Source organism: Bacillus rossius, chromosome 1 (assembly GCF_032445375.1).
Source record: "Bacillus rossius redtenbacheri isolate Brsri chromosome 1, Brsri_v3, whole genome shotgun sequence".
Lineage (NCBI taxonomy): Eukaryota > Metazoa > Arthropoda > Insecta > Phasmatodea > Bacillidae > Bacillus > Bacillus rossius.
The window spans coordinates 2,293,388-2,310,239 of record NC_086330.1 but is presented as its reverse complement, the minus strand read 5'-3'; the positions used below and the strand labels follow the sequence as shown (position 1 = coordinate 2,310,239).

At 41.7% G+C, this 16,852-nt stretch overlaps 1 protein-coding gene across 2 annotated transcripts in view; it reads left to right on the top strand.

The window, feature by feature from the left end:
* Positions 1 to 5,311: 5,311 nt before the first annotated feature.
* LOC134531102 (breakpoint cluster region protein) overlaps positions 5,312 to 16,852 on the top strand; it is a 36,584-nt gene continuing 25,043 nt past the window's right edge. For both annotated transcript variants that reach the window (XM_063366663.1, XM_063366654.1), the window contains exons 1-4: positions 5,312 to 5,947; positions 13,752 to 13,932; positions 14,649 to 14,817; positions 16,575 to 16,682. In XM_063366663.1, coding sequence (XP_063222733.1) covers positions 5,530 to 5,947; positions 13,752 to 13,932; positions 14,649 to 14,817; positions 16,575 to 16,682 — 876 coding nt within the window. In that variant the 5' untranslated portion in view covers positions 5,312 to 5,529. The remainder of the gene's footprint in view (positions 5,948 to 13,751; positions 13,933 to 14,648; positions 14,818 to 16,574; positions 16,683 to 16,852) is intronic.

The window sequence follows — 16,852 nt, the reverse complement described above, 5'->3', positions numbered from 1 at the left end:
TTCTTGTGAAATGCTAGATCGAAGGTAGTTTTTTATTCTTTTTAGTTTTGAGAAGCTCCTTTCTCCACTGGCCACTGATATTGGTAATGTTAGTAGAATCCTCAACGCGATGAAAACATTTGGAAATATGTCTATTAAACTGTTTGTTGTGAGATAGCTCAGTGTTGTGTGAGGGGAGCTCTCTTCTTGTGACAACATTGGAATTAATATTGATGTTTCCTTAAAAAGATCTTCTGCGTTAATGTCTCTTTCATCACCTGCTGTCAGTACTTCGCTCAAACGTTGACAATTTCCTTTGATAGTTTTTTCTTCACCATTTTCTAATTTTTTCAAGTCATAAAGAAATTGGAAATGTTGGCTATGGTTGTGCATAAGATCAAATCTCTCGGACAATGAACTGATGGCTGTATCGAGAATCACAAAAAATAAATTTATTTTGAAAGAATCTTTTCCTGTCTCTGTCTTTATTGGTTCGTCGACACCTTCATACAAAAATTGACGTTTAACCTTTCTTGCCCTTACTACCGTTTCATTAGGAAACTCAGAGCTGATTCCGAGTTTATCAGCCAACTCCTTTGCGTCTGTAACAACATTATTAAATCCATTTTCTGTTCTCATTTTGATCAAAAACGACTTTACGCTTTCAATTAGGGTCATGGCACTCTGCAGGTTGACTTCTATTGCCTGAAGGGTTTTGCTTACCAAATTTATTTTGAACAAAACCTCATACCATGTGATCAAGCAACAAAGGAACCGAAAATCTGTTATTTTTTTGGCAATACCAGTGGCTGTATTTTTTCCAAAAACATAAATCTTGGCATCAGTAGAGGCTGCGTAAACAGCGTCGTATATTTCATCAATATGGTAGCGCAGAGGTTCAAGAGCGTCAATCCTACTTTCCCATCGGGTTTCACTTAAAGGTTTTACTGTTAAATTTGTTACGTGATGTTTCAATATGTCCCATCTATGGATGGATGCCGAAAAATAGTTATAAATCTCTTGAACGTTACTGCTTGAACGTTACGGCTATAGTACAGGAAAGAGCAGCGTCGTTTACTACTAGGTTTAGTGAGTGATTTCCACAAGGGACAAAGAAGGCTCTTGGGTTGAGGTCTAGGATCCTTTTTTGAACCCCAACATGTTTTCCCTTCATGTTAGACCCGTTATCATACCCCTGGCCTCGCATGTTGTTTAAAGCTATTCCTCTTTTTGACAACTCATCCAACAAAAGAGCTGTTAGTCCTTCTCCAGATGTATCAAACGCTTGCAGAAACCCAAGGAAGTATTCTTTGATTATTGCGTTTTCTCCTGGTATAGCGTGAACAAATCTGACTACTAGAGTCATCTGTTCTTGGTGACTAACGTCAGGTGTACAGTCAAGAATGATGGAATAGTAGGTAGCTTTATGCAATTCACTTAAGATGAATTCATTAACTTTACGAGCAAGTACATCTATGAACTCATTTTGTATCTCTTTGCTTAAATAGTGAACATGAGTTTCTTTCGAAGTTATCCTGCGAAGATGTTCAGAGAGAACAGCGTCAAATCTGGAAATGTGCTCCACTAGTTTCAAAAAGTTTCCGTTATTTTCTTGGAAAATCTTATCATTAGTGCCACGAAAAGCTAATCCTTGAGCTCCAAGGAACTGCACTGTAGTAAGAAGTCGCTTCAAAACTTCACACCAATGCTCTGTTTCTGATTTTATGATGCGTTGGTTTTCGTCGTCAATGGTTTTCCCTGACTTCAATCTCTAGGAAAGTTCTCGATAAGAAATGGCAGCTGTTATATGATGAGGTGACTTTTCGTGTTGGCGTAAGAATGTTGACATGTTTTGCCAATCAGAGTAACCCTCTGTTCCAGAAACAGATATAACTTCATTACTGAAGAGTTTACAAAAGAAACAAAATACTGAATTTTTCGATTTTGAGTACACGAGCCATTCTCTGTCGATTTCTTCTCCATTTGACAATTTTTGTTTATAATTGGCAACTGTGAAGCATCTGCCAGATTTATGGTCAACAGGAAATTTAAAATGTTTAACCTGCACAGGGCCTTTCTCGACAAGAACTTGACGGATGTCATCGGTGATTTTAGCCGGCCATTCTCCACAATCGTCAAGATCGTTCCTGTTTTCCTTGAGATGAAAATCCTGAAAACACATCAACACAGTGGTTAATTTCAGTGGGAACGCAACATAACGGCGTTCCCTTACCTCCCAAGAGTGCCGGAACGCAAGGGAACGCACGTAATTCGTAACTTGTAAAACTACAAATAAAAAAAAGGATATGGTTAGGATCAATTTTAGGCTTTGCTCGCGATCAGGGAGGGAAGTCAGTCATCTCGCCCGCGCTACACAATAACAAAACAAAACCCCCCGCCACTCTATTAAAACAGCTGTTTGTAAATGTTTGTTAGAAGTCTAGTCGGAAACCGAGAGGGTCAAAATCAGCACTTTAAGTATGTGTAATAATATAAAAATTGTTGTGATTTTTTTACATCGTTTTTTGATTTGGATTAACATTAATAATAAAGTTAAAAACGAATTTTGAAAAAATAATTTTTGTTCATCCTCCCTTAATGGTGTGCTATAAGCTACGATTTCATGATCGGCTACTTACCAAATATAGAAACAATTGAACAAAAAGCACCTAAAATATATTCAAATTTACCTGCAGTGGATGTTGTTCGATGTTCTCAGATTCAATTTGAACAGTTGGTCTAGATGATTTGGGTAATGGAATAACCAAAGTTTCCTCGGAATCAGAATCCTGAAACACGTGTAACACATGTTGGATACTAAATCATCCCATAGAAAATGCACAACAAAAGTTGAGAAAATTTGTAAGTAAGATGGAGAAAACTTAATTTTTCGTTTAGTTTAAAAGTACATATAAATATAATAATTGCTCTCTTACCTGCATTGTTTGTTGTTCTGCGGTGTCGTTCTTATGAGACTCAGACTCTACGGAAGAGCCAACTCAGATCTAACAAAAAATTTACTCATTGCTTTCGCCTGTTTTTCGTTTTCTTTTTCCATGTCCTTTTTTCTTTTTCTATAAAAAGTACCCGTAGGTTTCTTCTTGTCCGCCATGATACCACCACAATAATAATATCAAACTGGACAGTGGCGTGTGCATGCACTTGTCGAGTTGACAGATAGCACTAGCACTGAGACTGAGCGGTGCAGTGAGCAGGCACTTACGTTGGGTCGGGGGCAGCGGGAGGAGGGTGGGGAGGGCTTCACGTTGTGACAGGAAAGCAGGGAAGCACCGCGCGGCGCGCACCACCACCACATGAGTCATCGCCATCGCATCACCACCGATGCTCGCATATTGCTGTATTAGCAAACAGAAACACTCTATCTTTTATAAAATTATAATCATGTTCATGGCGTTTATTTATTTATAAAACTATTTTTCTCAAATAAATTAAATTTTTTTTTTCCGATAGCTCCGTTGGCGCCACTGCCCGCGTGGCGCCACATGCGGCCGCATGTGCCGCATGGGCCTGGCGCCGGCCCTGAATACACTACACTAATACCTAGCTCTGGATAAACTGGGCTAGCAACACGTAGGCCCGTGTCTCCGGCGACTCTACGTGGTGTCTAGGTGTGTCCCAGGGACTGAATCGTTATTAAGTTTGGTGGCGCACTGCCGTACGACGGTGATACTTAAGCCCTGACATGACGAATTACACTTAGGCGAACAACTATTCCACTAACATATTACACTTGATAAACTGGGCTAGCAGCACGTAGGCCCGTGTCTCCGGCGACTCTACGTGGTGTCTAGGTGTGTCCCAGGGACTGAATCGTTATTAAGTTTGATGGCACGTGTCGCCTGCTGGCTGCCCCGTGCGGGCCAAAACTAAGTAGCCTGTAGGCTAGGTTGGGCGTGAAGCGCCGACGTAAAACCACATACTCTCCCCACAGTACTTACGTATGACGTGAAACACTCATCTCGGAGCACTGATTGAATTAAGTTAAGTACCTCATGGTAAATTTAGGCCGACCGCGGAACTGTACAAAAGGTTGAAAAGAAATTACACTATGGAAAACTACATGTCGGTGAATGCAAAGGTTGAAGGTTCCGCGTTGCGCGCAGGCTGCCGGCCTGGTTGAGCTCTCGAAGGACACTGACGGTGTCGCCGCGCGCGACCCCCCTCCCCCGCCAGCCCTCCCGCGGAAATGTGTGAATTTCGTGGGAAACTGAACCGGCCAGGTTCGGGACAAATCGCACAGTGAAACATGATTTAGCAAAGACTTAATTATTAATTACTGAAAAATAATGTTTAATAAAAACCTGTGGAAAACATAATCAAAATAATTTGTTGTAGTGCGGCGGAAGGATATGCCACACCCGGCCGGATCCTTCCGCCGGCGCAGCACTCGTTGCACGGCGTTCGCCTCGTCGCACGCACTGCACTTTGCTGCGCGCACGGGCGCGTTCGGTGCACACGCTTCTAGGAGACGTTGATGAGGCATAGCGGTCTATGCGACATAGAGGAGCATTGGCGGTCGGCGTCAACGTACCGGCATTTCATATCTCACAAGAAACCTATACCGCAAAATTCACAATGTTCAATCCTAGCAGTAATGACCTCAGGAAAATCCTTCACTATGTCCACTATCATTTTTTTTACCCTCATCAACGGACATTTCTACATGTGACAACCCAATGGCATCAGCGGACTCATGCGTAAGCATAACTTTAACTCAGGACTGAACCAGAAGCGCAACTCGTGACGTACATTTAAGACACTGCGAGTGCTACTTAGGAAATTCAAACCTAGTATGACTTGAAATGTTACATTGGGAATTTAAAAAAAAAAAAAATTGTCACGTGAAAATCTACCAAACTTCGTATGCAATAATATGGCAGAGTTTTACAACAGATTCACCTACAACACTCAAAAACCAAATTAACGATACATAAATTAACAAACTTTCAACTATTCGCAATGTAATCAAATGGCGAAAACGATGTTATTCACTAAGCAATATGGCGGAACTTTCCCCTCAACCTTCCTAATTGACATCAAACTCCTCAGCAAAACGATGTGTTTATGTTCTATCTGGTCCATTTTCTCTGGTTTGTTTTGTCTGTCACAAACACTTTAAAACAGAAAAGTGCTAGTCCATCGCATAATGGCATTAAAAAATTACTTGAATTTTATATACATAATATGCGAGACCATTCATAGAGTATACCATCCATAGAGGTGATCGAGGTAATATCAGAATTACCGCCATTCAAAATTAGGAAAAACAGAAACTTGACTTGAATACCAGTATATTAAGATGTAATGGAACCTTCTTAACGCACGTATGCATATAAGTCCTAGCTTTGATACGTAAACATTCTGGTATTTACGTTGTGTAATATCTTGCACCCGTTAACAAAGATAATTTAGCGCTGCGCAGTTGGCGGCAAGCGAGTGTGATGTTTACGGCGGAGCGAGGCTTGACGGCTGAAGTAGGGATGGCAGCGGAGCCGGGACGTGCGATGTAGCGGGGCGGGCGCCCGGGAGATGAGCGTGTTCGGCGACTTCCGCGCGGTGTGGGCGCAGCGGTTCCCGGGCAGCGAGCTGCCGGCCGCCTGGGAGCAGGACGTGCGCGCCAACCTGGCCAAGCACCGCCAGCGCGCCGCCGTGCTGCGCGAGGAGCTGGACAAGGAGCAGTTCTACGTGGAGTACCTGGAGCGCCTGCTGGAGGACGTGGAGCGCCACAAGCAGCGCGCCGGGCCGGGCCGCAAGCGCGCCTCCAACTACGTGACGGTCATCGAGGTGAACGGGCTGCGGCGCGCGGAGGAGGAGCCCTTCTACGACTCGGTGCCCGCGGACGAGGACGAAGCGGACCCTGAGGCTGAGCCCGACCCTGACCCTGACCCTGACCCTGACCCCGACGAGCGGGCCGCCTCTCCACCCGCCGACCCGCCGCCTCCTGACGGTACGTCACACACCACGCACTTGCTGTTCACTCGGGTTCGGCTGGAGGGAGACATCCCGTTACAGCTGCACCTATTCCCTGCACTTCAACCGCCACCCGACAATTTCCGGCGGTGCAGAGGAGAGCAGCTAGATGGGTGAAGGGCAAGTGGAGGAGAACGGATAGAGAAGGGAAGGGGGAGTGCAGTACCACAGAGATGATGATAGAAATGAGATGGGAGAGGTTAAAGGACAGAAAACAGGAGAGACTGGTCAAGATGTACCAAGTGCTGAGTGGAGTGGGAGAGCTGGGAATGCCTATAAGTAGGAAGGAAAATACTAGGAAGGTTATCAAAGAGAGGAAGAGGACAGAAAGGGGAAAGCATGCGATAGTCTTGAGGACGGTAGGGGAATGGAATAGGCTGGAGGAGGAGTGTGGATCAGTTCAGAAGAAGAGTGTGGGGGAAGTAGGGAGACTGCTTGCCACCGGGCACTTCAGTACCCAATTGCAGCTAGAATAATAATAATAATAATGATATTGATCACATTGAGCACAGGGGCACATTGAAACAAAGGCTAACCAAAATTTGAAAATGCATTTTTCTATACCCTTACCTTCTACGTAATCACTTTGTGAATTGGTTTGGCATAACTTCAAGTAGTTGATCAGAAATTACCATTTTTAAAGGTTAGGTTAGGTAGAATAATACAGGCACGTTCATCATATCTTGATACTAGCTGCAACTTGATCCTGAGGTTCTCCAAAGATCCTTCGGTATTTAGCCTCGGCTGTTTTAAAAAAATTGCGGGGATTTTTTAATTTCGGTATGTTATGGTCAGGACAAAGACTATTTTCCACCCTAACTGATATTCCATTTCAAGTGAATATTGTTAAATATTTTCAGTATTGACTTGGAATGGAAAACCAAGTAGGGTGGAAATCAAGTCTAGGCCATGGCCGTAATGTACTAACAGCCTCTGCAACACAATATTCCAAGGCTCCCTGGAGAAGCACAGAATCAGGCTGCAAGTTGCAGCTAGTATCCAGGAAACAGTAGGGGAGGTGACAACAATCATAGCGGGGACGCACCACAACGCCGAAATGCCAAATTGACCACAACACAGACAGCTAGAAAACTGCTGTGTATCACAATGCCGAATTAACCACAATGCATAAATACACTAACGCCGAAAAATGTCATTGCAGGACTGCCACAAAGGTTAGGTTAGGCTAGACTAGGTTAGGTTAGACTAGGTTAGGTTAGACTAGGTTAGGTTAGACTAGGTTAGGTTAGACTAGGTTAGGCTAGAATAGGCTGGGTTAGGTTAGGTTATATAATGTTAGGTTAGGTTATATTATGCTAGGTTAGGTTAGATTGTGGTATTTCTGCAGTAAGGTACATTTAAGAAACACACACAAATTCATTGAGTTTTTATTTCGGCGTTGTGGTACACAGCAGTTTTCTAGCTGTCGGCATTGTGGTCAATTTTGACATTCTGCGTTATGATATTTCTGCGTTGTGGTAACGACCCATCACAGCAATCTCTCATGGAAACAGTCTCAGCATTGCTACTAAGCACAACACAGATTTACATCAATATATTTATATTTTGTTACAGACAACAGAATAGTTTGTAATTTAGTCTATATATCCCACTTGAAGTGATAACTTTGTTTTCAGAATAACAAAACATTTTGTGTGAAATAAATTAAAACTAATAATTAAAAAAACATAATAGATAAATTTAAGTTTACATAGCATTGTTTATCAGTTGCCTTATGTTACCTTGTGGCACAAATATGCCAACAGTTGGAATAATTGCTTCCAACTAGTAAACAACAGTACAATTACCTGCTTTTATAGAGTCTATTTAGTGTTCTGGTAAAATGGTAATCTACTAGTAAACTATAATCACAATTACGTAGTATGTTGTATATAATAATTAGAAAAAAACATTAGGAACGGTAAATAAAATGCATTTACGATTTTAAAACAACATGCAAATGTCTTTTACCAATAATTCAGCATGGCAAAAATCATATCCTTATATGAACATGCTACTTTCTGCATAGCTAATGGAATAATAGAAATATAATAACATTGCAGGTTCACACAGTAATTAGCAACAAGGTAAGTAAGGATATATATAAAAAAGCATTTTCAAAGTTTTGTTTGTCCTTAAATAGTTAGAAGTACAAACTTGTAAGTATGTCAGCGTGATCACAACAGGTCAGTAGAGTGCGTGAGAGGTAAGCGGGTGGAAAAGTAGACATTTTAAAGATTGGAAAAATAAATGGCTGCGAAAAGGTATGAGTGAACAGGGTGAGTTTATCTGGATTTAGAAAAAGTTAAGTATTAGAAAAATTAATTGGTTGAAAATTGTTTGGCTTGGAATTACTTGTGAGAAAGAGATAACTCGTGTGAAAATGTTTTTAAAATGGTAGGTAAGCCAATCTTTAGGTTATCAAATTTTGGTTCTAATATCCAGGATGAGAGTTCTTCATACAAGCCTTCAACATTGTTTAAAAGTATGTTGGATGACTAACCAAGGATGGGAGGTGATCATAACCTGGTGAATTGAATTTACAATAATATTTTAAAATAATTGTTTACCTTACTTAATTTACACATTGGTAAATGTGAAAACGGTTCATGTTACATGTCCTTCGTGTATAAATTTAAAAGGAATCTTAACTGAACTGAACTGAACTTAACTGAAGCTACTCAGGTGAAACATAGAGGATCAAGCTGTGATGATTGAACCACAGTTGAACATTGCTACCCTTACCTTGCCATCTCTGTAAATCTCATGCATCCAAAGAATTGTACCTAACCTAGTCGCAATAAATAATAGCCAAGTGACCACTGTTACATAAAATATATATATATTTTTTTTGCTAATTGGATATTTTTTTTCCCGATGAAATAGTTTATTTATAAAAGATTACAGTAGCAGTAGTAGTGAAACCCGGGAAGAGAACTGCTAGTGTTGGACCACTGTGCGTTAGTTAGGCAATATGCTAGTGGTAAGTGTACAATGTTACGGAGCGTCTGAGTACGTGGGTGCTGCATTCGCGCCATGGGGATGAGTACAACCGATCTGTACCAAAGGTGTTATTTATTTATTTTTATTTATTTATTTATTTATTTAATATTTGTTGCATGCCTACCTACAGCTTATGGCCTTGGGTGGTAGGCACGATACAGCAACACAGATACATGCAGACAGAACAAAACAATACAAAATACAAGACAACACAACAAAAACAATAGACACAACATGCAACATTTAACAATTAGTAAATAATTTCTTTACAAATTTATAATGTAGGAAATAAGAATAACACAAAAAAAAACTAATTTGAAACAATATGATTACTAACCACAAAAGAAATTAAGTTAGGAATAGTTGTATTTTAAAAAGAAATTTTTTTTTGGTTTCTAATACAGGAAAGAATCTTGCATATTTATTGTAATTTTTATTGATTCTGAATAATAGATCATTTGTTTTACTTAACGTACGTAAATGAAAGAATGCTTACGACTATTGAAAGTAGGTATTTCTAATTCCAGTATTGTGAAGAAAATAATTATAATTATAATTAATTGTATTTTTGTTTACAAATAATGCATCTAATATTTCTCTTCTAAATAATACGGAACCAAGAAGGGAGTGTAAATCTACATTTAGATTAATGTTACTTTTTAGGTTTATAATTTTGGTCAGTTTGATTTGTATTTATCTATGAGCTCATGTTCTGCTGCACATCACAGGCAGAATATCCACACACTAGTTCAAATACCGTTCCAGGTTCCTAGACCAAGTTATTTCTGTACAACAAGATTTTGTAACCACAAAATTTGCTCATGTTTTCAAAATTACTGTTTAGTTGTATCTTGGCATCGTAGCAGGTATAAGTCTCCAGCAAGGAAATGTTAGATGACGTGGCATCCAGGATTCGTAGAGCCCTACCATCAACATCAAGATTGGCTGTGACATTGCGTTTGTTAGCTGCTGGCAACTCGTAAGATCTCTCTGTGTCAATAATATCAACAGTCATTTTATGACTGCCCCAACATTGGGCAGGTCTAGTAGTCTTCCACAAAATATGGAGTCCCCCCCTCCCCCTGTAGCCATCCTAACAATATCTAGTACTATGGAATTACAGAGGATTGTTACAAACATAATGTAACCTTTTGAGAGCAATTACAGGTGACTCCTTCTAACTTAGATAATAACAAGATTGTTGAATCATATGCCTAGGAATGTGTTCAAATGTTAGCACAGCCATTCAATTGTACAAACTTCACATTATCAAACTGTCACATTAGGTGAGTTCGATGGCAAATGATATTGACACGCCCCTCATACGACATTCGCCTTGGAGACAGTCGAAAGTGAAGGTCCATTGCAACTAGTCGTGTGTGCCGTGTGGCGCCCTCCGCCCTAACAACGCTCGACACGGACTTCGCTGGCTCGGACCGGGTGTAGAACAGCAACCTCCAAAGACAACTCAACAGCTGGGCGAAAGAGCAGCCACACTTCGCTCCTCTGACCCGTCTGCGCTCGTGACCTGTCACATTCATAAAGGATGATCACTATAGAGCCTACTTCTCCACGTTGTTCCCGTTGCGATGTTCTGTCAGGAACTCAGACTCCTCACAATCCAGTCTTTCCCACTTTGTCGAACGCCAGAGTCCGGTGTTGGTAGTCTGTGTCGGGTGATTATTGCTATTCCTTGATATGTGAGCCACTGCTCCAGTCACACTCGTTAAGTCCTCTGTGTAGCCTCCGACGACATGTGCCCTTCTGGCAGCGATGCTCTCTTCCACTTGCCCGCTCGCACTCGCTCGGCGAGTAAACAAAACAAAGTCGTCTGCGAGTATTTTTAACCTTGGTGGCAACTTCCCCGTATCCAAAGGTCCTAAATCAGCCGATTGTTTTTTCACAATTCACTTGCTCAGCGAGTTCCCACTCGCTCTGTGAGTGGCGTCGATGAGTAACTGGACGAGTTACCTCTTCTCCGGCTATCTGCTGGTTCCTCGGCGCTGACAGGGCTAGGTCCGAGCTCACTTGGGGTCTTAGCTCACTCCTGAGTGCACAGGTCGTGCTGTCGGGAGAGTGACGCTGCTAGATGACGTGGTGACGGGCAGCGTGACGGCAGGATGACGTAGTCGGGGGTGAGAGCTTCCTCCTATGCTCCCCGAAGACTGAAGACTGAAGACTGAAGACTGAAGACTGAAGACTGAAGACTGAAGACTCTAGGCCAAACCTGGGCCTTGTGTACTCCCTCGGCTGGAACCCTCCACAAACATGGGGTTACTTCCCCGCCCCCGGGGGAGGGTGTAGGGGTGACTGGTCACGTGGTTCCCCCTCCACTTCTGAACCTCGCTGGCTGTGAAGGGTAGTGGAGGGTTAGCAACCAGAAGTGTCTCGCTGTTCTGCCGGCGATTTCACGCGTAGGGGCAGACTCACAACACATCGGTATTATGTTGCGGACAATAAACCAACCACGACAAGACAAGACAAGTATGTACCCACACAAGATGTTCAGAGTCCAGTACTATATATATATATGTATATATGTATGTGTGTGTGTGTGTATATATATATATATAATTTAATTTTAACTTATTTATGTTTTCAGATGGACAAACACATTCAAAAATAATATATTGTGTTTAAAACATCGCACAAATCTTTCAAACATAATGATATATTGTGTATCATAAATGTAACACAGCTCATATGTTACTGCAGTTTGGCAAAATTCTATTACAAATGCTTAGAAATAATAATCTGTTGTTTATTTTCATGTAAAAACCACCTATTATTAAAACAAGGCATTAGAAAATGAGTAGTTGCATGATTAGATAATAAAACTTTCATCAGGGCATTTAATTCAATGTATTATCAATGTTAAAAACATGTATGTACTATATAAGTGAGAGAAAATTAACAGCAGGACAAATAATTTAATCATAAGAATCCCAATCATGCAGCAGATGTTAAATTGTTAATAAGTTTCCAACCTCATTTAGCCTTCTCTGTAAATTGTCACACTAGTATGGAAAAATTGTTTCACATTGAAGGACTGGTCTTTGGAAATCAAGACTGACTTTTTTTTGTATAGGATTTCACAAAATTCCAGGCAAATGCATGGTTGGTCCCTTCTCACAAGCCACACCATAAAACTCTGAAATGCAAGTTAATTCACCATAAAGCACTAAAATGCAGCTATGTAATTTCATGAAATGAACCAGCATTTTTAGTTAAAACTGTAAACTAAACTCACAAAACCATAATCATAAATATATTAAATACAAAGAATAATTTATTGAGCATGATGTTTGTACCAAAATGTATGTACTAAATAAATTGCAAAATTTTTAAATTTTTATTTTATTTTGCAATTGTTATTAGTAAATCATTTTTACATTACGGCATTGGTACATTTTTCCAAACACAAAATTACTTTTCTATTTATTTTTATGGTTCAAAATAGTTCGACAACCTTATTACAAATTCATTATTATATATTATTTATAAATATTATAATTATAGCAAAAGTGTGTGATATGTCAATGACACGGTTTTGGTGGAATAAGGATAATGAAACATTTGAGTGACTGATTAGTTTATTATTATGCTATCTTTAAAAATAAAAAAATTCATAAAAAAATAAAAACAACACCGAAATCTCCTGTTTTAAGAACGTAATTGGCATAGACATAAAAACATAAAATCTTGTCTCTTAGTATGGCATCGCTGTCCAGACATAAAACTTGATGAAATATTAGCCTACTTGTGTGTTTGGAAATAGGTTCCGGACAGCCAGTAATTTAAAAAAAAAAAATAGTCAGTCATGGAGACTGTCAACAGAAGTGAAATCTCAAAACTTTGTTTTTAAATGTGTAATATGACATCATTTCTACGTCAAATATACGTAAGAAAATGATTTTGGTATTATATCAGTACGATGTAAGCATGATATCATTTATCCTTACATCATTTTTTTAGTCACAACAGATGTCAGAGGTATGTAAAAATTACGTAAAAATTCATTACCTAGCTATGACTTACCAGTGATGTCAGACCTAGGTCATGCATTCACGTGGTCAAATTAACTTCACTTACTGCTACTACAGCATGTCGGTGACGCGAACTCACAAGATTTCACCCATCCAAAAAGAGTCCAACACGCACATGATACAGTCGAGTATATACAATGTATCAGCATGGGTGTCGCAACCGGGGGGGACGGGGGGGGACATGTCCCCCCCAATAATAAAAGTCTTCAATTTCGTCCCCTCCAATAATATATTTAGTTTCGTAGTTTCGTAGTTTCTCCTGATGTTTAAATTAATGATTTTGTGTGGATATAGCACCAGCAGATATGTCAACTGTGTTTTTTACAAATTTGTTCTCTGAAAATATTTTTTTATAAAAAATAAACTATATATTGCAACCAACTATAATTAGAATATTTAAGAAAGAAAAACGCCTAAAAACCACCTTTTTGCACCTTCAAACCCCAAATTTTCCCGGGAGAGGACCCCCGGACCCCCCGCTTTTTTTTCCCAAGGGATGGATATTCCTGAAACAACTAAATCATTTGAAGTCCCCCCCCCCCCCCCCCCAAAATATATCCTTGCGACACCCATGGTATCAGTATATATGCGTGTGTGCATGTACGCTGCCAGTCTGGCGCGACACGTCACTAGCATGTCGGTGACGTGAACCCATGAGTTTTGCTCCTACCGAAGGTCGCTCAGCGCGGCTAAAGAAGTGGTTGTGGTTCAGGGAAGTTACGGTCTGCGCAGGTGGGGCGGACGAGGAAGCACGCGTCGCGGGGTCCGACACGGCCCGGAGCGCGGCCAGCTCGGCCACCACCGACACGGACACGGAGGGGGGCGTGCCCACGCTGCCCTCCTGCAGTCCCCTGGGGCCGGCCGCGTCGCCCGCCAAGAGGAGCAACTACGTCAACATCGAGTACTTCATCAAGTGAGCGGCCCCGTCTGGCTGTGGAACCCCTGAACACATACCTTCAATTTGGTTAACATTCAATCTATCTTGAATTAGAGAGTTGCAGTTGTTCCAAATACTTAACATAGCTAGTATAGTATGTTGAGTTTGGTTTAAGAAGAACAGCTGTTGTGCAATCTGGAACCCCTGAATGCATACCTTCAATTTGGTTACCGTTCAATTTATTTTGAATTAGAGAGTTGCAGTTGTTCAAAATACTTTATTTATTTATTTATTTGTTAAATGACAACAGTTTCAAGGTAGGCATAACAAATTACAAAACACGTGTTGGTAGGACGACAGATGAATGAGTAACGATCAGGGACAGTTAAAAATAAAGATTGAGGTCACGGTATGGTACTAAAAAAACTTGATAAAATTTGGTATAAGACATAGATAAGTTATTTTAAAGTGAATATTAAAGAGTATTAATTATAAATAATGTGTTAATTAATTAATTAGTTTAAGCCTGATAGTAAATTTATTCTTTACAAATAGGGCTCGGTTGTTTCAATCCAATTTTACTGTCGAGAAAATTTACATGTTTGTGTAGATTGTTGTAATAAATGGTTAGTAGTTAGTGTATAAAGAAGGTAGTTGTTGCTGAGGAGAGCACAACGCACAGCCTGCAGCTGGACCAAGGTGAAGGAACGGCTGAAACGCAGTGTTCGAGAGCCAGTGGCTGTGCGTGGCAGGCAGGGGACGGAGATGCGCAGCAGCTCGCTGGACTCGGAGGAGGACGAGGTGCCCCCGCTGCTCAGGACCATCTCGGTGGACACCGAGGCGGGCGACGACCTGCTGAGCAACCTGTCCTACGCCAGCAGCTCCTCGCTGGAGTCGGCCCCCGCGCCCCCCCGCCCCCAGGTGCGTGCCCCTCCATCCATGCTACAAGGAGACCACTCCTCCTTCAGATCGCTTTCAAAAAATTGGTTTGTCTGTAAAGTCGGTTTACGGACGATAGTTTAACGTGACAACGTCATAACAAAACATTGATGAAATCATTGCATACTTTTATGAATAAAATTGAATCATTTTTATTGAATTATCACCATTTTGTATGGATACAAAGAAGGAGTGAAATGAAATCTACAATTTAATTGATAAATTTACTTTTATTTGCACTCATTAATTCAAATATGTTTATTACTTTAACGAAGAGATTATTTTAACTATAACTTTTATACATGTTTGCTATTTAACTTCTTCCAATCTGTGTTATTCTGTTAAGGATAGGACAATGATAGGAAAAGTAGGAAACGAATGGGAGTGTTTCAAGTTTAATGTGCCTCGAAAAAGTCAGATTGAGTGAAAGAGATAGATGCGGCGCAAGCGTACAATAAGCATAACGAGACACAGCGTAATGGGACAATGTGCATAACGGGACACTTTTTCGTGCGTGCAGCCGGCGTTCATCGATTTATTAGACGTCACGTCAAAAATCAAGTAATTATTAGTGTGGTGAGGTTGCCTTGGAGAGTTGTGACATGGGAGAGTGTCTGCCACACTGTCTGGGCTGGAGGTTGGTTCTTGAGGAACAGGTGATTTCATACTTCCAGATGTAGCCACCTGTGCCTGGCCTTTGGGCTTCGGGAAGGGCAAGTGTCTAAAATGGCTACACATTTTTGGATATGCCATTTCCCAACTGAGTTTACAGCATTGTTCAGGATTGTCTGTTCATAAAGTTTATCCTAACTGCCAACAACCAATGTGAACACTTGCCTAATGTCCTCTTGACATTGTGTTTTCACTGGCTCGTTGCATAAATTACGTAAAACACCAAACCTTTACATAAATTGGCTGCAGTAAAGTTCATGCAATGGTGGTTCTAAGTCTCCTGTTAAGAGGATCGGTCGTCCCTAGGGCCTCTGAAGAGTGACGTGATCCGTGGCCTGCCTTCCTTCCCCGTGTGGAACAAGCTCTCGGCTCCTTGTCTGTAAAGCCTCTGATAACACCTTTATCGTGTGACTCATCCCTCCGACCTCATTCAGACTCCTTATCTGGCACGCGTCAACAAACAAGAACACGCTCCAAGCAAACTTTGGTGTTGAACTAGTAACTGAACATTTGCTGGAGTCGTTTGGGGACAGGGACTGGGTGTAACGTGCCCTACCACCCTTGTAAACACCCTTCTGGGTCGGCACAGACGTGGCCCGCGCCGTGTCTGGTTGACGGGGGCACTCCCTGGCTCCAGTGGCAGGACACACAAACTGGAACTAGAGGAATCCTTTTTCCGGTCATCTGGGGAGGCAGCTGAATTGAATGATGATCAGGTGCGATGCTTGTTAGCTGCACAGCACCCGAGATGGCATCAGCAGCATGTCATTGTCTCCCGAGACGGCGTGAAGCCTCAACAGTCCTGCACCCAGTACAGTCTGGCATCCCGACTGTCCTGTCCAAGCAGTCGGCGAATGTCTTGCATCCCGCTTGCCTCGTTCTCATGTTTTCAATCATCTGCTTGCACTCCTCTCAAGTCAGTCTTTAATTCTCATGTGTTTGCTTCTGAACGGTGCCATTCGAGCAGCATGTGCTATGGTCATCGTTCTGGTTTCCTTTGCCACTTGTCGGTAGCGTGTCGACCGCCGAGCTGCGAAGCGTCGTGCACGGCCGTGGGTGTGTTGCAGGACCCCAACAAGGCGGAGGCCGAGAGGATGACCATGTACCGCTGCATCATCGCCAGCATCATCGAGAGCGAGACAGTGTACGTGGAGTGCCTCAACGTCATGCTGCAGGTAGTCCTCCCTCGCTCCGTCCCAGTGATCACCAGCATCAGAGGTGCAACAACAGGGGGGGGGGGGGGGCCAAGGGTATTTTGCACCCCCCCCCCCCCCTCCCTCCCTCTGAAACCTTGAAGTGGGGGCAAACGGGGGCAAAGAAAGTGCTGTGTAATCAATTTTTAGAT